General features: G+C 43.8%; 1 protein-coding gene across 15 annotated transcripts in view; it reads right to left on the bottom strand.

Moving 5' to 3' along the window:
- The window catches only part of RBFOX1 (RNA binding fox-1 homolog 1), a 2,034,214-nt gene that overhangs the window by 65,631 nt on the left and 1,941,176 nt on the right, over positions 1 to 27,407 (bottom strand). For 13 of the 15 annotated variants that reach the window (XM_038540439.1, XM_038540440.1, XM_038540451.1 and 10 more), the window contains one exon: positions 12,735 to 12,815. The exons of the other annotated variants lie outside the window; for them this stretch is intronic. In XM_038540439.1, coding sequence (XP_038396367.1) covers positions 12,735 to 12,815 — 81 coding nt within the window. The remainder of the gene's footprint in view (positions 1 to 12,734; positions 12,816 to 27,407) is intronic. 15 annotated transcript variants of the gene reach the window in all.

The following is a 27,407-nucleotide window of genomic DNA, read 5'->3' on the forward strand; positions in this document are numbered from 1 at the left end:
CCAGGGGAAGCTGCACACAATCCAAAAATACTGGGGAAGTGGACTCCCCCAGCAGTGGGGACCTGGGGTACACAAGCATGGTGTTCTATACACAAACCTAATTACTATCAAAATAATGAGCTCCTTATAAGTGACTTCAACGAGAAATTTTCTCCAGGATTTGAGAGATCTGCATAGAAAACATTCCTAATATTTGGGATGTTACCCTTTTCTCTGTATATAATCAATTAATTTATATTGTTATCAAACATCACTTCACTCATAACTCGGTTAGAAACGGTCTCTTCCTTGGAAAGGAAATGGATGAGTCACCCAGGAATAAAAAAAATAGAGAAAACCAAATGCAATGAACACACAGGGACGATTTACTCTGAGCAGTGAGTCTGCTGTTCCCAAAGCAGAAAGGTTTCCTAACTTAAAAAACAAATGCAAAAAGAAGCAACAAAACCCAGAGACCATGCTCACGCAAATATTCTTTCATCGTTAGGTCTTTGAATGAGGACAGCAGCCTTGGTTTTTAACTAATTGCCACATTATTCCCGCTTACCTCCCGAAGCTGGCTGTTGTCTCTTTTCTCCCAGGCTACAAATGGTCTGATTAATCCAAGAGACACGCATGGTGAGGGCCATGGCAGTCAAATGCGCAGAGATGCACTTACTGTGCGGAGGACACATCTGCGATCCGTCTACTATTATTGACAATACCCACCCCGGGCAAGGCTTCCGTAACATTGCACTCAGCACAACGAGACTGAATCTCAGTCTTGGAGGGTTTAATTTAGCGGGCTCACGGGAGGCACTTGCAAAGGTGCTGTCATTTGAAGGGACACTGGAGACAGGGCCTCGAGATGCTGAGACCTCTTTTAATTTGGATGAAGCGATTTGCCATAATCGATCCATTTGACAAAACCTGTGCCGGTGTCGATTTGGTTTTTATCAGGTAGCCATGGGGGGTGGGGGGAAGGCGAATAACTTCTATAAGTTAATTACGTTATCGAGTGCACGTACCCAGCGAAATTTCAATTGTGAAATCATTCGCGATCTGGCTAACAGGTTGGCTGAAACTGGAAGCCCGGTGAGTTGCCCCTCCAGGTAGGAAACAAGGCGAGTGAGATAAATTAGCTTCATATGCTGGGATGGATTTCCCATGGTTATCTGAGGCCTCCGTGGCTCCTGCACGTGAAGCCCTCAGAGGGGGCTGACGGTGGCTCACAGGATGATGGGTACATGATGCAAATGCCTCCTTCACTTCACTTCCAGCCTCTGCTGTGGGTATAGCTGGTCGGTGTTGGGGCCATCTGATTTTGAGAGTCAGCTTCCACATTTGGAATGCTAACTCCCACTCCTCTGAATCATGCCCCATGCCAACCCTGAGGACAGGTGTCATCTGGACCTATGGATCACCTGCCTGATATCTGCGCTGGAACCTTCCCTAAACTCTCATCTATAGCAGATTAAAGGAGAACCATTTGGAAATAGGTTGTCCCCTCAATAGAGTGATATAAAACGTCCAGACCAGCTTCTTCAGTGAACTTTTAAAATGTCCCGGAGAAGATAGCTTATGAGAGAAAGGGAACGTGTAGCCATCTGTCTGAGGAGCTATGGTGCCTCAAGCAATCTGAATGGCTCTTCACACAAGGATGCTCACAAGTGGGTAGGTATTCACGAGTATGCTCATTGCAATTAGACTTGGCCAAGGTCAAGCTGCTAGTGATAGTGTAGACCTATCTCTGCCTGAATCCAGGTCTTGTCACTAAATACACTGTTGCCCAAGAAGAATTTTGTAAAACCAAATACAGGGAACTGGGGTTTGCCAGCAAAAATGAACCTTTGGGAAATGCTTCTTAGACTCCAGTAGCAATGACTACGGGTGGGCATGATATACATCCTTCGGCAGGTGTGCCCACAGAAGTGGTTCTGGTATGTTTGTTTTTACATGAAAAGCAATTAGGCATCAAGAGTCTACACTGCATGCAAACAAAACCCAAGGAGACAGATTGAAAACATGTGGTGTGTTATTTGGTCCTAAAAACTGCATTTTGTTAACACCCCCCCTCCCAAATTCTCCAGTAGCAATAAAATAGCTTTTGGCATGACACTACTTTTACATAAATGAAAACACGATTTAAGAAAGTGGTGTTTTTGAAGCAAAGCAAGCGTTTAAATTATCGTGCTTGAATGAACTATGCCAGGATCTTCTCCCTTCCTTGGGAGGTCAAGCTCAGCTTCTTTTTGTGATTCTTTGCCCCACACGGGGTGATTTGCTTTTGAAAAGAAATAAGGCAAGGGGAGGAGGGGGCCACTTCTGTGGTTGGACAAATTTCTATGCAGGAAGCACCAAGAACCCCCATTCCAGAGCTTGGACTACACGTCACTGGATGCTCTATCCTCCCTCTTCTAAGCTGTTCGTTTCCAGCCGAGCAGACTTAAAGGACTTGGCCCAGTTCACAAAACCAGATCCCCCCAGGAACGCACATGCCTGCCCCAATGCATCAAGCTGCTCCCTTTTATATCCCTGGAACCAAACAGGATCTTATTTTTGGCCCCTGAAAACTTCATGTTCAGTCTGAACTCACAATGGGTGGGGGCTCCCCCCCCCCCGCCATTTTAAATCTCATTATTGACTTGAGAAAGTAAATGAAGTACAGATTAGTGTTCAAACAAATTAAGCTCCTCAACCCATTGGAGGGTTTCTTGCTCACCTTTGCCAGGGGCCAGTGGAAGGTAGGCATGCACCAGGCAGCTTGTTGGTCTTCTTACAAAAACGTGAGCATTAAAAAGTACTTTCTATCAATGCTATCCCTAGGACTTGGGGTTTCCAGGGAATTTCCCCAGAACAACTGCCTCGCTGCCTTTCAGAAACATCTCATCTCGGCCTTGTTCTCTGGCTGTGTGTGCACTGGAATCCCAGGGCAACGTAGTTTATTGTTTTAATATCTGTCTGACACAAAGCAAACCATCCTCCAGTGACTCCTTATCCGTCATATGTATTTCTGTGAAAGAAGTATCAAGACAAATAAGATGTTTGGGGGCACACCACGGGATGGTAGTTTTTGCAATTGGCAGCCTTTTGCAGAAGTGAGACCCCCATCTGCAAAAGACGAAAGCCACCATTCTGCATTGAGATTAATAACCAAAGCGCCAGGAGAACTAGACAGCAGTTGCCTGAAATGTGGCTGCTTCTTTGCAGATTCTTCCCTGTAAACAACTGAAGCTGCTCAACTAGTGGCTTCTTTCCCCCTGATTTTTTTTTTAAGGAGGTCAAAACAGTCACAATAAAGTGGTCTATGATTATGAGTTGGCCAACACAGCTGTGGATGGAGGCGCTAAACCAGTTGAGGCGATGGTGGGGCATGGATTGAAAAATGCAACTGAGCCGGTGTCCAGGTGAGATAGGTAAATTAATGTAGGTGTAAGTAAAAACCTCTTAAAAACCACCTGTCCAGAAATCAGAGTGCTGTGTCAAGCCATGGGAAAGTGGGGCCGGGGGAGCCAGGCAGAGAGACAGTGCTTCAGTAATGGAGAAAGAATGACACAGGGGTCGGGGGAGTGGTGGTGGTAGCTGCACAGCTGTGTCCAGCTCTGGACAATCCCTGGGCATAAAAATGGGTGTGTACTCTGACCGAGGTGACAGGAAGAGAATGATATACTAGGTGTCTCAAGATCTCCCCGTACACGGGTTCAATGAGGAAAAGAGGGGGACGCCTGGGTGGCTCAGTGGTTTAGCGCCTGCCTTCGGCTCAGGGCATGATCCAAGGTCCTGGGATGGAGTCCTGCATCAGGCTCCCCACACGAAGCCTGCTTCTCCCTTTGCCTGTGTCTCTGCCTCTCTCCTCTCTCTCTCTGCGTCTCTCATAAATACATAAATAAAATCTTAAAAAAAATGAGAATAAAATGAGGGAAAATGAGGAAAATCTAGAGTGTGAGAGGATGGCAAGGATGGCAATATTTAGCTGACTGACCTAGGGGCATTAAAAATGCCGTGTTAACAGTGGGTAAGCCTCCTGTTGGCTATGGCTCCTAAATATCGCTGTAATTCGTTTGCAATTCTGAGACATTAGAATTATGTGTCTGTCTGTTACGTCTTGCTCACAAGAATGCAACACTACAGAGGCTAGCTTAAGGACACCTTGCTTAATTAAACTGAATTTAAATAATTTTTTTTTTTTTAAGAAGGACCCCTTGCTCAAGAAGCATTTATAGTGCATTGGAAGTGTACCCGGCATATAGAAACAGCTTGACAAACATGATTTAAATGAAGTAATGCATTTGAATCCTCCCCCTGCTCCCCCTCTGCCATGAAAGAACTGGTAAGATGAATACATAATAGAAGGAATTACTTCAAAGATGATGACACGGAGAACACAGGTATGTTGTCACCATACTGAGTCACAGACATAGAAGGAACAAGGCACTGATGCCTGATTAGAAGGCTCCACCTTGGAGCACCTTTTAGACCAGCAGTATGAGGAGATGTGGGAGGAGCCAGAAGAAGCCCAGACACAGGACGAGGCATCCAGAGTACATATGGGGTCTCACCATGTATCCCCGGAAAACTGGGGCAGGTCTTGGAGAAAGCCAACAGCCCCAACACGATGCTTCCAACTCTACATTTGTTTGTTGTTTGTTCTGAAAGCAAAACTAAGCCAGTCCATCCGATTTAGACTGAACTCATGTACATCTCTTACTTTGGTGAGTTCCAAGAGTGCCTACCTCCCGTTATTGGTTTTGAAAGGTGATAAAAATCGCACAAAGTGCAAAAGGCCTATGAAAGTTCCTAGGACGCCTGGGTGGCTCAGTGGTTGATTGTCTGCCTTCGGCTTGGGTGGTGATCCTGGGGCCCTGGGATCCAGTCCCACATGGGGCTCCCCGCAGGGAGCCTGCTTATGTCTCTGCCTCTCTCTGTGTCTTTCTCATGAGTAAATAAATACAATCTTAGAAAGAAAGAAAAGAAGGTTCCTTTCTATCTCCTCCCCCAGGTAGCCAGCTGTCCAGAGTCTGGCCCTTTCAAATAAGAACGTTAGCCTAACAAAAGGGGTCAGTAAACTCGGGCCCTAGGGCCACATGTGGCCTGAAGACTCTTTTTGTCGACAAAGTGTGATGGGAAGCACAGTCACACCTGTTCATTTCCCTACTGTCCGTGGCCACTTACAAGCTATGGACAGAGTTGAGTAGTTGCCAAGCAGGGCCAGATGGCCTGTAAGGCTGGAAATACTTTCTAACTGGCCTTCTAAAGACTAATTCTTCCAACCCCTGGCCACACAAATCAGACAAGAACGGCCTCTCCGGCAATCCAGGGATGGGATGGAGAAAGCGCAACGCTGGCCTGGATACAGAAGCTGGACGGCTGCCCAGAAGCCGCGCTTGACCACTCCCTGCCTGGACATTTCCAGGAGCAGAGCATGTGGCCGCTTCCACCCGCCGGCGTATAAACGTGGAGACTGGTGACCACTGAGATCGGGATTGAGTTAGGCTGGGTTCCAAGTTGATTTGGCTGGGTCACCTCGGACAAATTTCTTCATCCTTCTAATCCTGAATTTTCTCAAGGAACAAGGGGCATAACCATATTTCGTTGTTTCCTTGGGAGGATTAAAGGAGAAAGTTCATGTGAAAGGCTTAGAGGACAGCCTCACAGATAGTTAGAGCTCAATAACTATGAGTTTGTATTAGTATTGTTACTCTTATTTATTTTTCTTGATTTCAGCCCTTCATTCAGGACTGGACGAGGGTCAGGCCAGTTAGGTACTCCCCTTGGGTGCAAAATTTAAGGGGGAGGTGGCCCCCAAAGCCCCCCAGTAATTAGGATAAATCATATTGTATTTTTTTTAATTAAAATTATTATTATGAAAAGACTCTCAAACTTTAAGCATAGAACTGCTATGCTGAGTATATTGGACCCTAAGGTAGAAACAAAAAATTAGTAATACTCATCCTGTCTTAATGGAAATTTTGATATTTCATGTTGATTTTTTCCATTACTTCAGATTTTTAAAAATATCACATTAGAATATTATTTATCTTGACTACTGAGGTTTGTTTTTTTTTGTTTTTTTTGTTTTTTTTTTTGCACCTCTTTGGATTTCATCCGAGGTGAGTCCCTCTCCTCTCTCCTGCCTCACCCTCATCCCGGCTCTTATTATCCTTCTTTTAAGCGATTCCTCCAGAAAGTATTAGAAGAGGTGTTTGGAGAGGAAGGAAGAAGACACGGGTCTCTACACCAGTGTGTCGGTGACACAGAGACCTGTTCATGTACTTTCTATCAGCTGAACTCAGTCTACTGACATTTTTCTGTGTTGGGCAGAAGGAAGAGGAAGCCATAAATTAATTTAGGCTGTTACTTTAATTACAGAAACCAATGGAAGTTCTATCAATTACCTAAAAGTAGAACACTGCAGGCCTGATTTATGTGTGTTTCTGCCACTTAAATCATTGTTTTATGAATTCCACACAATTACTTCCATAAAATCTGCAATCAATACATCAATTAAAACCATGCCACCACTGCTTGCCCTTGAGTTTCATAAAAGTGAATAAATGAGGAAGTGATTTTGCATTTTGATAACATTTAGCATCCGGAGCCTGTGATAGCAGAATCCCACCCCCCTCCCTTCCCGTGGTCAGGAGTGAAAATTTCGGGGGGAATTAGCAGTCCTCTTCCTCTTACGTTAGGACTTGATCTCATATGGATCTAAAGTTCATCTCTGGCTTCCGGGTGTGAAACACCATGTGAAAATACACTTGTGAGTATTGATAAGCACATGGGACCATCCTGACATTTCTGCTGGAAAGTGTCTTTCTGCCTGTTGACAAATAAAACTGGTACCTCTGTGTCAAGGTACTTGCTATGGACTGAATAGTGAGTGTCCATCCTGCCCCTCAAAATTACATGTTGACACCCTAACTCCCAATGTGATGATATTTAGGGATGAAACCTCTGGGAGGTAATTAGGTTGAGCTAAGTCATGAAATGGGGCCCTCATGAAGTGGGGCCCTCATGAAGTGATTAGTGTCCTTAAAAGAACAGACACCCAATGATTTGCTCTCTCTACCCTGTAAGGACATGGTGGGAAGGTGACATCTATAAGCCAGGAAGAGAGCCCTCATGAAAACTGGCCATGCTAGGACCTTGACCTCAGACTTCCAGCCTCCAGATGGAGAGAAAATAAATTTCTGTTGTCTAAGTTGATGATATTTTTTATGGCAGACCTAGAAAACTAATACAATGCTAAGCAATACCTGCTCCTGGCAGGGATTTTGTGACCTAAAGTGGTATCTAAAGCTGGTAACAAGAGACAACAAGATGGATATATTTACCTGTGGATTTAAAAATATACACTGGAATGTAAGCAAGATCAAAGATCCCAAACAGGAAATATGTTTGCAATCTCTCTCTCTCTCTCTCTCTCTCTCTCTCTCTCTCTCAATGTGAATTAAAAATAAAGTCAGAAAAACCCGAAGAGAAATGGGCAGATGTATTCTGGAAATCCACAAGAGGAAATGTCCACATGACAATGAAAGTAGTGAATCTGTATGTTAGTAAATTGAACACCAATAAAAAATTAAAAAAAAAAAAAAAAAGAAAGTAGTGAATCTGATGCGCCTCACTAGAAGGAAGGCAGATGCAGGGGAGGGCAGATGGAGAGGCTATGTGTCACCCATTTGATTTTCAAATTTAAAATAGAATACACAGGTGCTGGCAAGGATGCCAGGATGGAACCACCAATCCCATGTTTGGGAAACTAGATGTGGGATTTAAGGCACTGGCATGTCAGGGGTACATGTAAGATATTTGCTGCCGGCTTTGGGAAAAGAAGGCACTTGAAGGAGTGTGGACAGAGAACAGCTGAAGGATCATCCACACCATGGGGCAGCATGGAAATACCCAGAGGGCTGGATGGGAGGGAACCCAAATCTGCTATTAAGTGAAACAAAACATGATTAATATGTGGAATGCGCACATAACACGCATGTGTAACACTCCCCTCTGTATAAAATCCAACTACTAACACCCCCCATTTCATGTGTGTATGTCCTTCTTTGCATTATTATGGAGAAAATGTGGAAAGATACATACTAGGCAGTCAATATGGGCTACTTTAAAGGTGTACGTTTTTGGATAAAGTGGGGAATGTTATTACCACATCATTCTACACGTTGGTGTGTGCATGTTTATTTGCATGCTTCTCTAATTATAGGGAGCACCTGTTTATTTGTAATTTAAAATCTACTCATAAAATCATAAAGAAAATAGAATTAAGCGGATAACATTGACCTGCTTTGGGAAACATCTACTTCATGTGGAAATAGGGATCAGTGAGGGCTGGCTTTGCTAATCCAAATTAGAAAGTGACTTTGCCATTCATGGGACTGTGGATTTACCTCTTGATAGTTCAACTAATAAAAAATAGAGGTAATGTTTTCATTTGGAAGAAAGGTGACATGTTTCTTCAGTCCCTATTTCTGCCTGGAGTCATTTTTTGATAGTAAGCACGCACTGTATGTGTGGATAATAGAGCAGGGGCCTTTCAGGGGCCTCCAGACCACCCGCCCCGGGATGGGGAAGGCCGTGAGCAAGCCCACCAGCCCTGCCCCAGCTTTCACAAAACCCCTCTGTCAAGGGGTCAGCTGTGGGCCATTCAAAGCCAAACAATACTATTAAATTAATTAACATTATTTCAAAATTTACAAAGTAGCTAATGTAATTAATTAATTTAGTTGATGAAATGTTAATGTATTTAAGGCAAAAATACTAATACTAAATGTTTTTCCATTTGGTACAAGGTGATCTGGCCTAGTTCTGCTTCAACTTGGTTCTTCTGCTAAAAAGTAGGCCCACTTTACACTCTGCAAGCCAGTGGTTCATCGGGACACACGAGAGGATGCATGATGTCCCGTGACACAGGCTGCATTGGGGTTTCACAGCAGGATAAGGTCGGGATGAGGGAGGAGCCTGGGGTCAGCTGGGGAGAAACCGGAGAATAGGATTAGGCTGTATGACATGGAGCTGTGAGTGGAAATCTTTCCCTTAATGCTTTCATGTCCTGGGTCATATTATCAGGATGATTCACTCAAGTGGTGGAAAACCCATTATGTAAAAGTGCATCTCAAAAAACAGATAACCTCAAGTAGGAATTATTTTCATTACAGAGAAATGCAGCAGGGTTCCCTTAAAAACCATCTCCCGTACCGCATTTAAGGGTGTTATTTACAGATGATTAGCTATTTGGTTAGGCAGAGGGGCAATTTAAGTCTAAAACATCCAAGGCCAGTGAAAGATCCGTGGGAAAAAAAAAAACAAAAAACCCACAAACTCAGAAGTAATCATAGAAGTCAGTAAACACACAAGATCCAATTTACAAAAGTGTAATTTATGCACACCTTTCTTCAGGCACACGACTGTTAGATAACCATGAGAAATATATGCATTTTCAAGTTAAAAAGCAGGTGCATCCCACAAGACTGCTGAGAAGTAAGGGACCCTCAGCTTTGGGGGAGGATGGATCCTTAGCAAAAAAGAGGCCACACCACCTCAGGGACAAGAGATGTGTCTTTCAGCCACGTGCATGTCAGACCCGTACAGGAGATGAACCTCGGTGGCCGTGTGCATGCCCCTGATGTATGTGTGTGCGCGTGTGTGTGAGAGAGTGCGCACGTGCAAAAATGACCCTCTACCTGCTGGTGGGATTGTTTCTGGAACATAAGGTGTGACTTTCCAATGGAATATACACCTTCATCTGGAAGAGAAAACCTAAGTGATGTTTCAAAGAAGCCAGCTGACAGCAAATAGTCGAGCCCCAAAAGGTATCACTCACTTGGAGAACAAAAGCAGAAAGGCTCAGCAATGTGGCTCAGGGAGGAATGGATAATCTTTACACCCAGCACGCACTGTGGCCTCAAGATGGAAGTAATCTACGGTCCCTCTGCTGACCCAGGTGGGGAAGGAGAAGCCTCAGAGCTGGCTGTCCATACAAAACACTCATGGAGCTCGTCTGTCTGGATACTGCTGCTGAAGGGATCGGCAAGTGAAGATTCTCACTGTAAGAAACTAGCTTTTTATTTTGTTTTGTTATGGGGTAGGGCCATTAACTACTTATTCATTGGTTTCTTCAACACTACTATGTATAGGGACATTTCTTTAATATTTCTGAAGAATCCCTATCAACAATGGGGGGGTGTAGCTTAAAATATAATAGTGCGAAACGACAGAATATTATGAGGCCATTAACATACTTTCATAAAGCACACATGACATGATAGTAAGTGAAAATAATAGGATGAAAAATGTGTAGATACTATGATTGATTATGCAATTTAGAAGGGAAGGGTGTTGGACACACATTACACGGCCTCAATAATTATTATAAATTTTTACTTTTAAATTTAGGGGGAAAAGTATAACCACTGAAGTGATATTGTCATTCTGTATTTGCAGTAATACAATGGACCCTTTATATCTGAGAGCAACACACTTTTCCTGTAAAGAGCGAGAATGACAATATGTTAGGCTTCGCAGGCCACCTCCATCTCTGTCACATGTTGTCTGTCTTTTGTTTGTTGGTTTGTTTCTACAATCCTTCGAGAACTCTACGAGGGATCTTAGCTCGCAAGCTTTACAAAAACAGGCTGGGGCTGGATTTGGCTCCTGGGCTATAGTTTGCCAACCCCTATCTCTACTGTATGCTTCCCCTATTTTAATATGAAGAATTCGTGATAGATTTCCATGTTTGATATGATGATACACACTTCCCCCAAAGCCACCTTAGAATGGCTATACCCATTCAAACCAGCCCTTTTTTGGGGGGAATTAAATTGTTTTGTTCACTTCTAGAAATGCCTATTTTTCATATGATCATTGAGAGCCAGGTTTTCCAATATGGTAACCATGTGCCCCAGGTGGGTAATTAAGAGTAACGGTAGTCGAAATTAAATTGAATAAAAAAGGTCAGTGCCTCTGTCCCACGAGTCCATGTACTGGACAGTGCAGATATGGAATATTTCATCTTACACAGTTCTATAGGACAATGTTGTTTTACTGAATAAAACGAAACTCTCTGGAACTCAACTGTGGTTACGTTTTGGATCGCCAACGCTCCTTTGGAAAATAACGTTTATAGAGAAAGTAGGGGACAGAGACAAGGGGATGATGATGATAGTCAGGGTCCAAAGGAACCCAAAAAGCAGTCAGAAGTTGAATAATTTCCCAGGTTCAAAGAACAAATCTACCACATGGCGGCCGTGCGATCCTGGGTTATCACTCTGCATCAGTGGCCCCCATTCCTCTGCTGTAAAGCAAACATTATAATACCTACCTGGTGCAGATTGTGAGGATGACACAATGGTGAGCATGTGAAACTGAGTACTAGCGCCCTAATTCTATCGGATACATGCGTACACATTTACCCCACCCAAAGTGGGCAATTTCTATACGGTTAGAAAGAACCACTTCTTGCCAGATGGTTAGATTCTGGCTTTTTGGGGACATAGGAGCATACCCTGAATGTAATGCATGCCCAACCTGCTCCTGAAGATGCTATGCTGGTTGGGAAGGACGGCTGGCTGCCCCCATAACCTGGTATCTTCAGAAACCCTCAGGATTGTCACAGTCACATCTTTGGTTCTTCTGGTGACTGCTTCGAACCTGTGCCCCACAGCAAAGAGTTTGGTTTTTCTGAGCCTTTAGGAATGGAGGTGCTTGATCCTGGCACTCGGGGAGTATTTCCCTCTGTCTCTCATCCTCCTAATCATCACCCCCCTTCCTAGCTGGTCTCTAGCAGCCCACCTTCTCCACCCCCACACCCACTTTTGAGCACTGACCCCAATGAGGACCAATTTAGTAGTTATGGGGATTTCACAGAAGGTCTCAGCTGTGGACGGGGGTCTTCCCGAGGAGGGGCAAACCAGCTGGGGGCACCATGTTGGAATCCACAAGAACTGTAATTGTTCAACCTTGTCTGGGGACCTGGGAACTGGGGTGAGGGCGGGCCATTTGCCCCCCCTTGGAGCATCCATCCCAGGCAGAGACATCCTTGGTCTTTCCATGTCAACACTACAATCTATCTTCCATGTTTATTTTTGATCTTCTCTCCCTACCACTTGAGGGCTACATTTGTATCTATTAAAGTGCCTTTTATTGTCATCCTCCCCCAACACAGTTAAATTGGGGGCTGGGGGGAGACCCTCATTTTCCTCTCTGCTGAGAATGGAATCACATAGCAAAGGGCAGAACAGCCTTGCAAACAAGTGGTTATTTCCCGCAGTGAGAACACAGGTGCTCAAGCGTAACAATGAAGCACCTTTTGCTGGGTGAGGGTGCCGCGTGGATGGCCTGCATATTTTACGTCCGTTGTTTCCACGTTAATTTGCAAAGCCGTGATAGAAGGCAGGCAGTGAGCTCTAGCTCCAACCTCCACCCCCTCCCCCCACCCCTCTGCCCCACCCCACCCCCACACACCAATGCCTCAGGTCCCATCCATTGGACCCAATCCTGCCGGGTCTCAACATAGGATGATCGGGACATCTGAGAAGTGAGCATTCAGACGTAATGAGCGAAGGGGTTGGATGCTAAGGTGACAGGGAACACACAGAGACATGCTTATGAGAACCAACTTCACCTTGTGGAGGGCGCGGGGAGGGTGGAGCAGAGAGGGAAGGGAAGGAGAACTTACATGGCAGGGAAGGCGAGTGGACTCAGATTTATGTCACAAAACAAAAAGAGAGCCACAACAGCGGGCTTACTTGCGGAAGTATATACAAGTGAACTGGGGGCACTGTACATGGAAGATCCCTCCTGGTTTGCCTGGCACAACAGCACGGTGCCTACGAAAGAGAGAGAGATAGATGGTATCTGGTTTGGGAACAGGCACACGACACCTGAGAGATCAGGCGACGCAAACGAGAAAGGCAGAGAAATGACAACATAGCCACATCCCCGTGCACAGGGCGGGGACACCAGTGTAAGCCCCCTGTCTTAGCCAAAGGGGACCGGAAGCCCACCCTCCAGCCCTCCAAGCACATGTCACTCCTTGTCACCTGGGGTTTCCGTAGCGGGGGTCTGGCTGGCCCCCGGACCCAGGGGATGGTGGCAGCATGGCATACTGCATACTCAAAAGGGAGCTTGGGCAATATCAGAGAGAGCTAGATGACAAGCCTGGCTCCGATGCCACTTAGCTGTGTGATCTCGGTAAGTCACTATACCTCTCTGTGCCTTGGGATTCACATCTGGAAAATGGGGTGAACATACCTACCTCCAGGAAGGTTGTGAACTGTGTGGCTAGACCTGTGCCCAACGCAGGGCCTGGCGTGTAGTCATCGGTGGGTAAAGTGTGAGCACATGCACTGACTGCTGGTGGGAGCAACCTTCTCCGCCTCCCAGCCCCCCCAGACTGGCTGAGTCAGTTCTTCAGGGGAAGAACAGAAATACAGCAGGGAAGAAATGAGCGCCACTTCCACCTTCCGCATGACCCACCCTGGGGCCCACGCTGGCCTTGGGGTGAGATAGTCCTTGGGCTTCTGCGTTTCTCATTTTTTCCCGAAAGTTCTCGGCTCTCGGGCCAGAGAGGCCGCCTCCCCAAGCCTGCAGTGCAGAGCTGCCTGTCCTCTGCCTGATTTAAAGCAAAGGGCACCGGGCTGATCCTGGCACAATGGAATTTTCCAGCGGGAGGGAACAGCGCAATCCTGAGATATCTCCCCAATCCGTGATGTGTTTTGAACAACCGCTCACTCCAAGGATGAGCAGGGTCAGGAATCCTCAGGGTGTCAGCCCTCTCTCTCCTGCTGCTACAGAGCTCACAGTCAGACTTTGAAAAGAATGGGAGAGACTTCTGGGGAGTGGTCAGCCCATTACCGATGATTCACTTGCCTCCATGTGGCTTGGGGTCCCCCTGCCATCACCCAACTGGAGGGCCTCCCCCGTGAGAAGACGCCTGCCTCGCCGTGAACTCACCTCCTCGCACACCTGCCCCAGTGCCTGCTAAGGGGTTCGACAACCTTCGGGAGCTTTCCCAAGGTCAACAGAAGTGTAGTTAAAAGTTGCAGAGCGAGTGGGGGTCCGCACAGAGAGGGTGCGCCATGGGAACCATTAAGACATAGCCAACTTCCCTGAACTCAAAAACCAAACACGGTTCCAGAGCTGGCCCCCCTCCACGACCACCACTCCCCATCTCTCAGGGGCAGAGCCAGAATAGATGGATCCAATGAGGAGAGCTGAGGAGCTTCCTGAGAATTCCACTTGTACCCTCTCTTCCCTGTGTTTCCCTGGACTTTGCTCATTATTTCCAGGAAAAGCAAAGATGTAAGAAAATCCCTAAGTGCCTCCCCCCCACCCCCATCACCAACTCAGGCACCTCCCTCCATTCTCTGACAAGGAGAGGCAGCCCAGGGACAGGAGTTCCATCTGAAGGAATCTCCCCTCGTCCTTGTGACATCTACCCCGGTTTCCTCCGCCTGTAGCTGGAGAAGAGTCCCCACAAAAGCATGGATGTAAGAGTGGAGTTGACTGGCCTTCTCTTGGCCGTAAATGGATTCAGAGTCTGGTTGGGTCTGAGTTATGATCAATCTTTGCTAAACCGAGGGTTCTTTCTTCTTTCTAGTTTATTTGAGAAGTTTATCCCAACATATAAGGTGGGACGTTACGTGGTCTAATTTCTTCTCAGTGAGTGAGTATTTCTGGTTTTGGCAAGAAACTGGTATTATCGTATGGTAATAACCAGCAAACAATATGAACAGCAGACCATGGGGTGTGGGGTCTGAAATCACCCGATGGGGGGTGATACCCACCTGAAGGACGTGCCCTGACCCCCACTTTGCTTCATCAACGAGTACTTAGTCTGACTTTGCAGAGACCATTCATCCCTATGTTCTTGCTCACCCCTACGGCCTTAGATAGAAACGGATGTTTCCATAGGAGGTACAGAGAGCTGCCAAATCAGCATCTTCTAGGGTGGGACCTGTGAGGAAATGCCATGAGTTTCTCGTGTCCACCTCTGGTTAAAAGCCACTGTTAAAGTGAAATCTGAAGTTTCTTGGGGGTGCCTTGGTTTCAAAAGAAATATAGCGTAGTTGTAGCAAAGATATATCCAGAAGGACATTTCAGCATTGTGCAGTTAAAACCTTGGGGTCAATTTTCAGCATTCTCAATGCAATTTAGAGAATCCCATTGGGACACAACACAGATTCCCTCTAGAAAGCTAAATCCTGGCAGGGCATAATGAAGCTTTCCTAATGCTCTTACGCCGTAGATCCTGGGAAACTGTATTGAAATAACTCCTTTGGATGCCCTCTTGGTAGTGAAAAAAAATTCTTTATGCAATAATTTTGACCTTTGTAAAACAAAATCTATACTGTCACAGGACTTGCTTTTTATTTTACCTAAAAACATCCTCTAATTTAATTTGCAAAGTACTTATTGTATGTTCTCTTAGTACATTGTGACCTTTTCTTAAAAGAAAGCTTTGAATTAAAGAAAAAGAGGCAGAGAAGAATACCATAACCTCCATGCATTTTTCTAGGGGGCGGGGGGCAAGTCGTGTGTATTTGTTTAAAAAAGTAAGTCAAATAGATAATCAGGTACAAGCAGCAGCATGAGGAGTGTTTACAAGGTCCTTCAAGGCACCTTGTGATGCAGCTTTCTAACGAGTACCTTGTGTTTTCTATTCATGCACCATCCTCCCAACATAGACCCTTTGCCTCCAGCTACTACGACCTGTCTGCCACCGTAGGGACATCCTATCCTTCTCAGACTTCTGAGCCTTGGCTTATAAAGCAATTTTACTCGAAAATCCAGTTACTCGAGCATCCAGGCTTTTGTGGGAGGAGGGGAAGGGGGTCTTTCCTCCTTATAATTTAAAGATGGCAACTGGGTTCAATTTATACCACTAGCCACCACCATTCCCTAGCCAGGACAGACCATTCACCAATTTCCACAGCGTCCTTTCCTATCATCCTGGAATGCTCAGAATCATTCTTAACACAGCTTCTAGGCAGTTGCTACCGTTTGATTAGAATTGGTGGATGGGATGAAACCTCTGTGCCATTCCTGCTCCTACTGTGAGGTTAAACTGTAGGAAAGTGACCTCTTTATGTCAAATAGGATTGAACACTGGGAATTTCATGGGGTTTAATTAAAAAAAAAAGGCCTCATCGCAATTCCTACTGTGTCATTTAAAAGTTGTTTTTTTCCCAGCCCCCAGGAGTTATTGGATCACTCTCCCTTCTACACTCCCATCACAATAAAAAAAAAAAAAAAATCTTGCTTGGTGTGCCTGGGTGGCTCAGTCATTGAGTTAAGCCTCTAACTCTTGATCCTGGCTCAGGTCTTGATCTCAGAGTTGTGAGTTCAAGCCCCGCGCTGAGTGCTACCCTGGGTGTGGAGCCCATTTACATAAAACAAAACAAAACAAAACCCTCCCTACTAGATCCCTTGTCACGCTGTACTGAGACGTTTCATTTACATACTGGTCTTAGCCACAATGTGCACCCCTGGGTCGGAGCCAAACCATACTCATTTATTCCCAGCCCCGAGCAAAATACCTGACTCTCAAAGGATTAATGGAGATGATCAAATTATTGTTTTTAAAGACCTCTTCATTTCTGTTTCCTTGGCTAAAAATAGTGTTTTGTCCAACCAATCTTTCTTGAGGGCGCCTCCCTCGGCCCCTTGTCTATTGCTGGGGATGTGCATGCCTAAAGTCCAGGTGCAGTTTTGAGCCCTAGCTATGGGATTCACTTGTTTCCTCTTCTTCTCTGGTTCTTTTAAGGTTGACTCATCCAGCTTAACATGAAATCTGAGCAGCCTGTATCTGTGCCTGGCAGGAACTGGCTCTATGTGGCAGAGCGAAAACTTTGGAATAAGCAGAGCTTTTGCAAGGTCTGTCACCCTCACTCAATGATGCCACCAACATCAGCATCCCAAATCCCAGCACGGTGTCCACAGGGCCTCTCCTGGGCAGGATCGGAATCCTCCCGCTGAGAGAGGGTGAGCCAAGGTCCACGTTCAGATGGGGCAACCCAGCCCTTTCTTCTTGGGACTCCCCACAGCTCTGGGAATCATTTCTGGCCCCCCTGAGAGGCAGGGAGAAGCCTCAAAGGGGTGATTCCCATCACAGACAGAGAAGGGGAAGCATCTAAACTTTGTACGCTGCTGCTAGCTCCTAGGTGAGGAAATTGGACTCAACCCAACTGGAACCACGGTGCGTTTTCACACCTCTGCCTTTATAGAAGATAATTCTTCTCCCTGGAAGCCCTGCCCCTCCCCCTAAGTAATTCCCTTCCCTGACTCAGCTCTGGCTTCTCCTGCTAGAAACCAGATCTATTTGCCCCCACCTGCCAAATTCAGCTTCCTTCCTCTGCTTTCCTAACTTGTGTTGTAGTGCTCTATCTAATGAGCGTCTTCCTGTGGCAAGCACACAGTGTCTTCAGTGTCCTCAGCTGTGAACTTCAAGAGGTCAGGAGTCACGTCTCTGTCCTCCTTCATCACCATGGGTCCAGAGACCCATGAGAGGCAGGGGAGGGACCTGACAAGAGGAACCACGGGGTTTTGGATAGGCAGCCCTATTGCACTTGCAAGAAATAAAATTAGAATGGAGGAGTGGAAGGAAGAAGAGAAAGGCTCTTTTGAAAAATGTCTGTCCTTCCATTTTAGTATCAAATAGGCAGAGCTCCAGGGCAGCCCTGGGTAAATGACTAGGCCTATAGGCCTATGCTGTATTTTCTGAATTCAAAAAAAAAAAAAAAGGGAAAAGGAAAAAAAAATGTCAAAGAAACACCCCAACTGCAACTGGGAGTGGCTGACTCACTTCATTGGCTCCAAGATGAAGATGAGTTAGAACACTTGGAGAAGAATGCCCTTATCTCTACTGCAATGAAAAAAAAATTAAAGACACAAAGAAAAACAACAACACTTTATTAATTTTCTGAGGGCCAACAGGGATTCGGGAACACCTGCTGTGTAAGGTTCTGAGTGCGCCATGTGCCGTCTGAACCTCCTCAAGCAACTATGTGCTGATGCAGAGTCCCTTGCAAACACAGCCCTTTGCTGGGGTCCAGCTTTTCCAGTGCCATGTAGCCTAGTGACTCTGGAAAGGGGGCTGAGAGGACAAATCCCACTGGGAAATGGTGAGTGATGCAGGAGGCCGTTGCAGAGCTTCTCTGTCGCTACTGCTCAGTTAAGAACAGGTGCCCTACGAGGGCTGCCATACATTCCACAAGTGTGTACTGGGCTCTCCCAGGGCCAGGTGCTGTGTGGGTTCTGGGGCACACCCGCTGAGCCCCCTGTGCCCTTCAAAAGAATGACACTCTGTCTGGTTTTACCTGCATGTTCAGGAACAAATACATACACACAAAGGGGAATAAAGGAACGCGTCTCAATCGACCCCCCAAGCCTGAGACACTATGGTTATTTACTTTGCTTGCTGAGATTAATAAAATTTAATAGTAATTTTGGCACAATTTTTATTCAACATGATTATTATGAGTGCCAGAATGTTGATTCCCTATTTCTGTTATTGATTGCAGTCATAACTAAGAATACTTAATAGTAATCACTACTAAAAATAATACTTCCATTTTATACAAAAAAAAGACACTTTTATTCAATATTCAGTATTTCCCTCATGCATTTTTTCCTCCCTAATAAGTACAGTCTGATAGTCCCTCTTTAGAGATGGGAACCACAGAAGAGGGATGTAGTTTGTGAAAAGCCTTATTATCAATTAAAGGCAAATTTCAGGTGAGAAACAAAGCTATCTAGGCTCCTAGTACATCACTCACTTCACCAATGATTCCTACCAATGACTCTTCCATTGTTACAGAATGATTTTTAAAATATATTATTAGATTAGAATAAAAATAGGAAAATTTTGGTCATAACTGAAAGAATAAGCTCAGAGCTGGTGCCAAAGGGATACTTCACTCTAAGAGAAACCTGGAAACATCTTTTTCATGGGAGTGGTACATTCAGAAAGAGGTGGCAAGCACACAGTGTCTTCAGTGTCCTCAGACCCCCATGGGTTATTATAATCATCTGCATCATCAGAATCACTTAGGGGATTTGTTAAACACAGAATGCTAGGTCCTACTCCCAAAGTTTCTGGCTGATTCCATTGCTTTGGGATGGAGGCTGAGAACGTGCATTTTCTTCTTTCTTTCTCTCTTTCTGTTCTGCGCTGATTAGGGGTTTGAGTGAGCGGCTTTAGGGAGGCAGGGAGTGAGGAGGAGGGTCGGGAAGGCGGGGGGAGGGGAGGAGGAGGAGGAGGGAGGGGAGGAGGAGGCGGAGGAGGAGGGTATGAGTAGCGGAGGGGTTCTGTATGAGTTGAGTCTTATTCGTCGGAGTAGCGGGTAGTCCTTTCTGTTTGCTTTCTCTTTCTTTCTTTCTGTCTTTCTTCTTTCTTCGTTTTCTCTCCTCTCTCTCTTCTTTCTTTTAAGCATTATTTATTTTTATGTTTTTTATATCTATATTATTTTATTTATTCATGAGAGACACACAGAGGCAGAGACATAAGCAGAGGGATAAGCAGGTTCCTCATGGGGTGCCTGATACGGGACTCGATCCCAGGATCCCAGGATCACGACCTGAGCCAAAGGCAGACACTCAACTACTGAGCCACCCAGGTGCCTTGAACCTGCATTTTCAACAAGCTCTCTCATGTTTTCAGGGAACCATACTTTGAGGAACATTGGAGGAGAGCCAGTCCCCCAGAACTCAGTGCTGTGCATTCTTGCCTTCCTAAAATTGGAGGTTTTCAAAGCCTGTGAGACTTTAAGAATCAACTGGGGAGAACTTAAATGGGATACCTTCAAAGGCCCCACCCTTAAAGAGTGTGACTCAGTGGGTCAGAAATCTGCATTTCTGATCAGCAGCCCAGGTGACTGTCTTGCTACAGGTGCACTTTGAGTAATCCAGGCCCAAGGGCATCTCAACATGTTTAGGAAAAAAAAGTAAAAATGCCTGAATATACCTTATTTGAGTACTTCTGTGTGCAAAGAGGTAGAACTATTTTTATCTTTGCTGTTTTGTATGTCTACCAATTTTGCCCTTCCTCCATAGCGTTTCGAATACAAAGAGTAACTCCTGGTCTTAACTATCCTGTCAAACTCTCTGGAAGTGGGCTGGTAAAGAAGGTACAGAAGATCACCAACAGCACAATCCTAGTGAGGCCACTCTTGGTTTCCCATTCAAAATGGCACACCCATTCCTGCCCTACTGTTATGGACTGAAGTGTGTAGGATCCAAATTCCCATGCTGACATCCTAGCTCCTAGCACCTTAGGATGTGACTGTCTTTGGAGATGAGATTTTTAAAGAGGTAATTAGGTTAAAGTTAGGCCATGAGGGTAAACCCTAATTCCATGATGTCCTTATGAGAAGAGTAAATTACAACAGAGATGCAGAAGGAAGACCATGTGCGGACTGAGGGAGAAGACAGCTGTTTACAAGTCAAGGAGAGAGGCCTTTGAAGAAACCCACCCTGCAGATCCCTTGATCTTGGACTCCTAGCCTCCAGAACTGTGAGAAAATGCATTTCTGTTGTACAAGCCACCCAGTCTGTGATGCTTTGTCATGGCAGCCTTGGCAGACTAATATAGCCGCCTGCCTGCCTCATAATGAGCTCTGCCGTGAGGATCAGTGAGGCACTGTACTACGTGAGGGCCATATAAGCACCAAGCGTCTGTTAGAGGTCGAGGTCTGGGAGGTTGCCATATGTGTCCCTGCCCATGGAGATTACTGCTTCCAATCAACAGATTTATCCAATGCCCTGATGGGCTACGGATATTTTTTGCAGGTACACATTTTTTTAACATAGACTAGAACTGAGCTAATAATACATGTAAGAATATTTTCACAGCTAATCCTTAATGCTTTTATACATGCCTGAAAGATGAGCCTCTCTGAAGGGTTATGGTCGAGCTTTAAATACAGAGGTATTTCCATTTAGGCACAGATGTTGCAGAAAAATGTTGTATGTATATTTAATTCTTATAAAGTGAATCATGTTTTAACGGTGCCAGGGGATTTCCATATTTAAGGGAGCCCTGAAGTGAATCTGTATATAGTGTAAATAATCTCTCACTCCAATTTATTATGCAAGTTCCAATTTTCATAACAGTTAAAAAGAAATACGTGATTTTGTGGGTTTTTTTCCTTTTCACTTTTCTTTTTGATGTAATTTCAGACTATACAAAAAAAAGTTGCAGGAATACTACAGAGAATCTCTATACAAGGTTCTTCCTTTTTGTTGTTTAGAAAACATAATGACTTACTTGAACTGCTCTTATCCCCCTGCCTCCAAAATGTCAGCTAATAGTGATTTTTACAGAAAATATTTAACTCAATATGATACTAAACACATTAGCAGTAGCAATTCCAAATACCACTTATTAATTACCCAAAAAGTGCCAAGCAAACCCATTCAATGTTTAATTTGGATTATCCCCTACTCTTAACCTTGTAAGACAGGTACTATCATTACATCTATTTAATAGATGAGGATTCTGAGACACAGAGAGTTTTAGAATCTTGCCCGAAGTCACACAGATAGAAATTTTATGGTGCTGAATGCAAATCAAATCAGACAGATCCCTGGGACCCACGACCTGAAGGCTAGTCTTCCAAATCAGTTGTAGGCAAACTATTGTCTTTTGGCCAAATCCAGTCTACTTCCTTTAATTTTTTTTTTTTTTTAACAATTTTATATGGTTGCAAACAATTAAGAGAAGACTAATATTTGGTCACAACATGAAGAATCACATAAAATTTAAATTTCAGTATCTATAAAGAGTTATTCGATCAGGGCCACGCTTGTTCATTTACCTATTATTTATGACTGCTTTTATGCTACAAGACAGAACTGAGTACTTACAACAGAGACCTTATTGCCCACAAAGGCTAAAATATTCACTATTTGGACCTTTACAGAAAAAGTTTGCTGACCTCTGTTCTAACGTTCACTTTCTGTTTGGAAGATACCAAGAGTGATTGTCAGGACAGCATTAGCCCTTCCCCAGGAAGCTGTCACAAGTTATTTCAGAGAGCATCATTTTATCATCAATACTTGCTACAATTTAACTTTATTTCATTTTTGTTAAAACAACCAAAAAAAAATTTTAAAGACCTGTTTTTTGAATGCCTGACAAAAATTTCTTTCTAATTCATTGTTGTTCGAGATAATAAAACAACTAGAAAAAATTGTCCATAAGGTATTTGTGGAAGGCTAACAATTTAACTACAACAAAAACAACAGAAATATGTTTTATCTCCTTCAGGGTTGGAACTGTTAGTATTTAGGTAGGGCTATCCTAGAGCTTTTGCTTCTAAAATTCTAACAGGCACTCAATTACTTGGGGAGCCTTCTAAAATGAATATTCTCATTTAGTAGGTCTGGGGTGGGGCATGAGAATCTGCATTTCCAATCTGCTCCCAGGGGATGACCATGCTGCTAATGATAGTAAAATGTTAGGTACTTCATAAACAACATCAAGCTACAGCTAATATTGATGAAAGTGACCATTAAGATGCCACTGAGTTTCAGGTACTGAACCAGGTACACTGTGCACACATTATGATTTTTTTCCCTTATCAAACCCAAAAGGAAAATAAAACCCAGAGAGAGAAAAATAGAAGACAACTGAAATCTGAGCCAGTCTGGTGTGACTCCAAAGCTCAGACTCACTCACGGAGATACATCTGCTTATTAATGGTGATACTTGGTCTTGAGGTGTTTAAACATCCTCTCCAACCGTGGAAAGACAAATATCCATCAACCAACCCCATTTGCACTAAGTCACATTAAACAGTTCCTCATTTGCCTTCAGCCTGGAAGCACCTGACTCTTCCAGGCTAAGGATGTTGGCTAGAACCTCATGATCAGGTTTAAGAATCTGTAATAGGGTTTGAAACAATCCCACCAAGGAATCCTCTGGGCTAGATGTATCTTCTATAGATAAGAAAATCCCACTTGCACGATCACAGTAAGACAGACAGGGAGGAAATACAGAGAGAAAGGAGAAATGGGGAGCTCTTAAGGTTTGACAGCATAGCTGAAAAAAGCATGAATTTGGGGGATTTTTATACTTAGTTGTGTGTTCTGGCCTCACTGATTTTAAGTTTCTCTGACTTTCAGCAAGTCATTTAATGTCCCAGACTTGGCTTTCACATCGGTAAAATCGGGACCCCCCAAAAATCTACTTCATCGATAATTGTTGTAGGGATGAGATCTGTTACTTGGAAGAGGTTGATAATTTGTAGGTAATACGTGATCTCAGTAATAATAATAATGGGCTAATAACTATTATTAATTTTTTGAATCTCAAAATACAGTACTTTGGGGACTAATTTTGTTCCACTGTTCCTTGAAGAACAGGAGAGCAGATTGATGGCTGCTGAACTGTTGGGTTTGGCCACAGACATAATGCTAAACATAACAGATTAAATGAAGAACATTTTAAGACTGGGAGTTAATGGCCAGCATTTAAATTGGGGAGGCTTAATGTCACAAGACAGATGTCTGGCTTCTCTTGAGAAATCAAGGGATTAGGCCACATGAGTCTGGACCTATATTCCCCTGTGGCAGGGCCACAGAGGGTGATAGGGCGAGGGCATTCTTCTCTGCAACTGAGATTGTCCCCTCCAACTGTACATTTATCTCGCAGCTCATGAAGGCATTTTAGTTTGCAAAGTATGATGACGAGAAAAAAAATCAGAAATTGTGCTTTAGCTTAAATCTGTGAGGTTTACAAGTCTCTGCAAAGAACTGCCTTTCTCTCTCTTTCTCTGTTCTTCCTAGGGACAAGAACCTCAGATACTGCAGGAGTCCAAAAATTCCTTTAGACAGTCCTCCCTTGGGCTCCCTCTTCTATTTCACTTGCTACTACAGAGCTGTATTTTAGGAGGAACTGGAAATACTCGTGGAATGGAGGCAGAGTTATATCTTGAGTCCTCTTCCATATCCCAGATTAGGTTTAAACTCCTGACCCCACTCTTTTGGTAAGAGCAGAAAATATACTGCGACTTTCACTCTCCCAAAGAGTAATCAAATACAATTGATTAAATACATTTCCCAACACACACACACACACACACACACACACACACACACACACCCGTGGGCTGAAAGCTAATAGAATATTTCAGCTGCTGGAAATGGTTTTCAAAAATGACAGGGAATTAATGCGGAAAGTTTCAGGTTTTACAATATCATGTGTATATCAAACAAACGCTAGAAAGGCACAAACAGATCCATCTTTTCTCCCAGAGGAAATAGCAGTGATATTGGGGTGTTTATGTTTTTTTAAATAATACTGGGTTCAATACAATGATAAGTGTACATCGATTAACCTTTGTGTCGGGTTTAAATGTATAACCCATTAAGTAATTTAATCTCCTCCAAAAAAAAAAACAAAAAACAAAAAACAAAAAACAAAAAACAAAAAACAAAGCAAAACAAAAAACCAGCCTTTGGCATTATTCTCTGAATAATCCTTGTTTAGTTTCCATAATGGTATACTGTTTAATGAAAAACTCATTAGAATGTAGCATACGGCATAATTAATTCTGGTTGATTCTTTGGGTGTAAAGAGCTAATGCAGATGCTGGCTTCCATTTTCCAGTGGCTTTATTAATTTTTCATAAACCAATATTTCGACTGTAATGGGTTGTAACAGGTCCATAGAAGTTCTAGGAATGCATTAACTGTCACCAATGCAGTTAATTTAAGTAGGATTTTGCTATTTGTGTGTTGGTTCTTCACACTACATTTTTAAAAGAGAGCTTCATCGGATACTTGGAGAATGAGTATCTACATATAATTAACATACAGGGTATTAAACAATATTTGGCCAATTTGTCTTTATTTACACACAACTTAATTGGCTGGGCTAATAACACTGAACTATAAATTCTAAAAAGCGCTAAAAGTGGGAAGCACAAGACCGTCAAAACTAAATGGTTTATAATAGGATGGCGACACAAGTTAAAATATTTAGAATATTTTAAAAATAAAAAAAAATGAAATCATGTCATTTTTGAAGTCTCTGGTGATTTTTTTTCATAGGAAGAGATTGGGACAAAACCAGGAAACAAGCTTGATAATAGCCTTGGTGTTGGGCACCGGTTTAGCAATCCTGGGGTCCGTCAGGAGCCCAATCTCTGGGATGGGTAAGAAGTTGCTGATTTGGTTTTACCTCTTTCGATCTTTTAGGATTGTATTCACATATTTGTAATAATCTTCATGGTAAGACTATTATGTTTCAAGTGTAGATATGCGTGCTAATTCATTACTATCTGTTTTATTTTATTTTTTAAATATATTTTTATCAGAGCTTTCAGTGGTTGCCTGACACTCAAAGGATGGATTCCAGATTCCACATTCCTTTATCAGAATCCATCATCAGGTCTCTTGCAACTTTTCTCTAGAAGGAACCCTCTGATTTCAACAGATCAGTATTTCTCAGCCTTTGGGAGAAACCTGATTTTGCCTGAGAAATTTCTACATCCAGTGAAGATCAAGCACCTGGTTTTCTTTTTTGTTGTTGTTGTTCTTGTTTGTCTTTGTGGTTTTTTTTTTTTTTTTTTTTTTTTTTTTTAGCACTTCTCAATGGATTCTGAAGATAAGGCTGAGAAACTCCTTTGGACACTACCAAACTCCTCCTTACTCACTGCTACAAAGCTCTTTCTTCATTTTCTTCCCAGGAGAACTCTTATTTATCTTCAAAATCCAATTAATAACCCCCTCTCTTAATACAGAGAGGATTGTTATTTTTTTAGTGTTCTGGTCGGCAGGTATCATCATTTATTATACACTAAGTTTATTTGTCTGTATCCCTCAGTGCTCTAATGAATTCTAGAGGGAAGAGGTGATCCCCCCAAGTGCTTACCTCAGTGCCTGGCACTTTACAGGCCTTCAGCATTGCAACTCTGAGCTAAAGGATGAATTAGCAGAAGCCAGTGGTATATGTGACTTTATAAGGGGCCTCTCTCTTTGGCCCTTCCTTGATGAACATGATGCTGCAGAAAGACAAGCAGCTTGTCTCACAGGTTCATGCAGGATTGTGCAGTCCAGTGCTACAACACCTCCCCAGGGTGTAAGCTGGTGGCTTTGCGTTCAGCAAATCTGGACTCCCTAAGCTGGGGTCAGCAAAGGAGGGGTAGGCTTTCACTTTTTACACAGTTGTGGGTGGGGCAAGGACACCTATTTCATGACCTACGAAAATTATATGAAATTTAAAGGTCTGTGTCCTTAAAGCTTTATTGGGACATAGCCATGTGCACAAGGCATATGTGTTATCTGTGACGACTCCTGTATTACAGCAGCAGGGGTGAGTGGTGGGGGGAGACTGACTGTAGGCCCACACAGCTCGCTATTCACTAACTGGCCCTTTACGAAAAAAAAATTGCAGACCCCTGTTCTAAGTGAAAAAAATGCACACATTTTCCCTCTTTCATAACTAAATGCAGCATAACTAAATGCAGAAGAAAAGATCATCATTTTCTTTTCTTCTAGAACCAACAAACACAGCGGTATGTCTTATTTTATACCATCCTCCCCTACCACTACCACCATGACCATGAATATATATATATATATATATATATATATATATATATATATATTTCTGAGATTGCAATCTTGTCCTTCTGCTTCTTCTTCCTCCCCTCCTCCTCCTCCTCCTCCTTCCATTGTGCAGGAAAGGGTTAACTCAGCAGACCTGGGCTGCTCAATCCTCATTCCTCCCAGAATGTTTGTCTTCAGGACTGGCCCTTGGACAGCTCCTGGCAGGTGAGTTCTAAGCCCTTGGAATATTCTATCCTGATAAAACCATTTCTGGATGCCTGAGGCCTTGGGCCATACAGTGCCAGTTTGATAAGATAGTTTATGGGAGCAATGTAGCAAGGTAATTTATGGCGGATGCATACTTTTGCTCTTTGGGCTAAGGTTTGAGTAGCTGAGGTCAGTTCTACGGGGCTTCCAGGTTTGTGTGCCTGGTTTCCTAGGAAGTGGACTGATACCCAGCTGGCGGCACTCTGTGTGTGTTGTCAGACACCATGACTGCTGAAGTTCAGCGCATTGTATACTTCCACCTTGAGGGCACACCCAGAGGCTTTCGCCTGGTTTCTTCTGGATTCCACCTTATGTCCTCTTCCCCTTTGCTGATTTCTAATCTGTATCATTTTGTAATAAATCAGAACCATGACTATAACAGCCTTTCTGAGTCCCATGGGCGCATCTAAGCAAACACAGAGACTGAGGGTGGTCTTGCGGACCCCCGACACAAATCTGCAGCATAAAATCAAGCTTTGTGCTCTTCTCTCCTAGAGTCAAAAATGGCAGAGTAATGCCCAGAAGAGAAAATACTTGAATGAATGACTCTCTTTAAGTTCTTTGGGTTGCCACTGATAACTACAGATGCTTATGTATCT

This window comes from Canis lupus, chromosome 6, assembly GCF_011100685.1.
Source record: "Canis lupus familiaris isolate Mischka breed German Shepherd chromosome 6, alternate assembly UU_Cfam_GSD_1.0, whole genome shotgun sequence".
Lineage (NCBI taxonomy): Eukaryota > Metazoa > Chordata > Mammalia > Carnivora > Canidae > Canis > Canis lupus.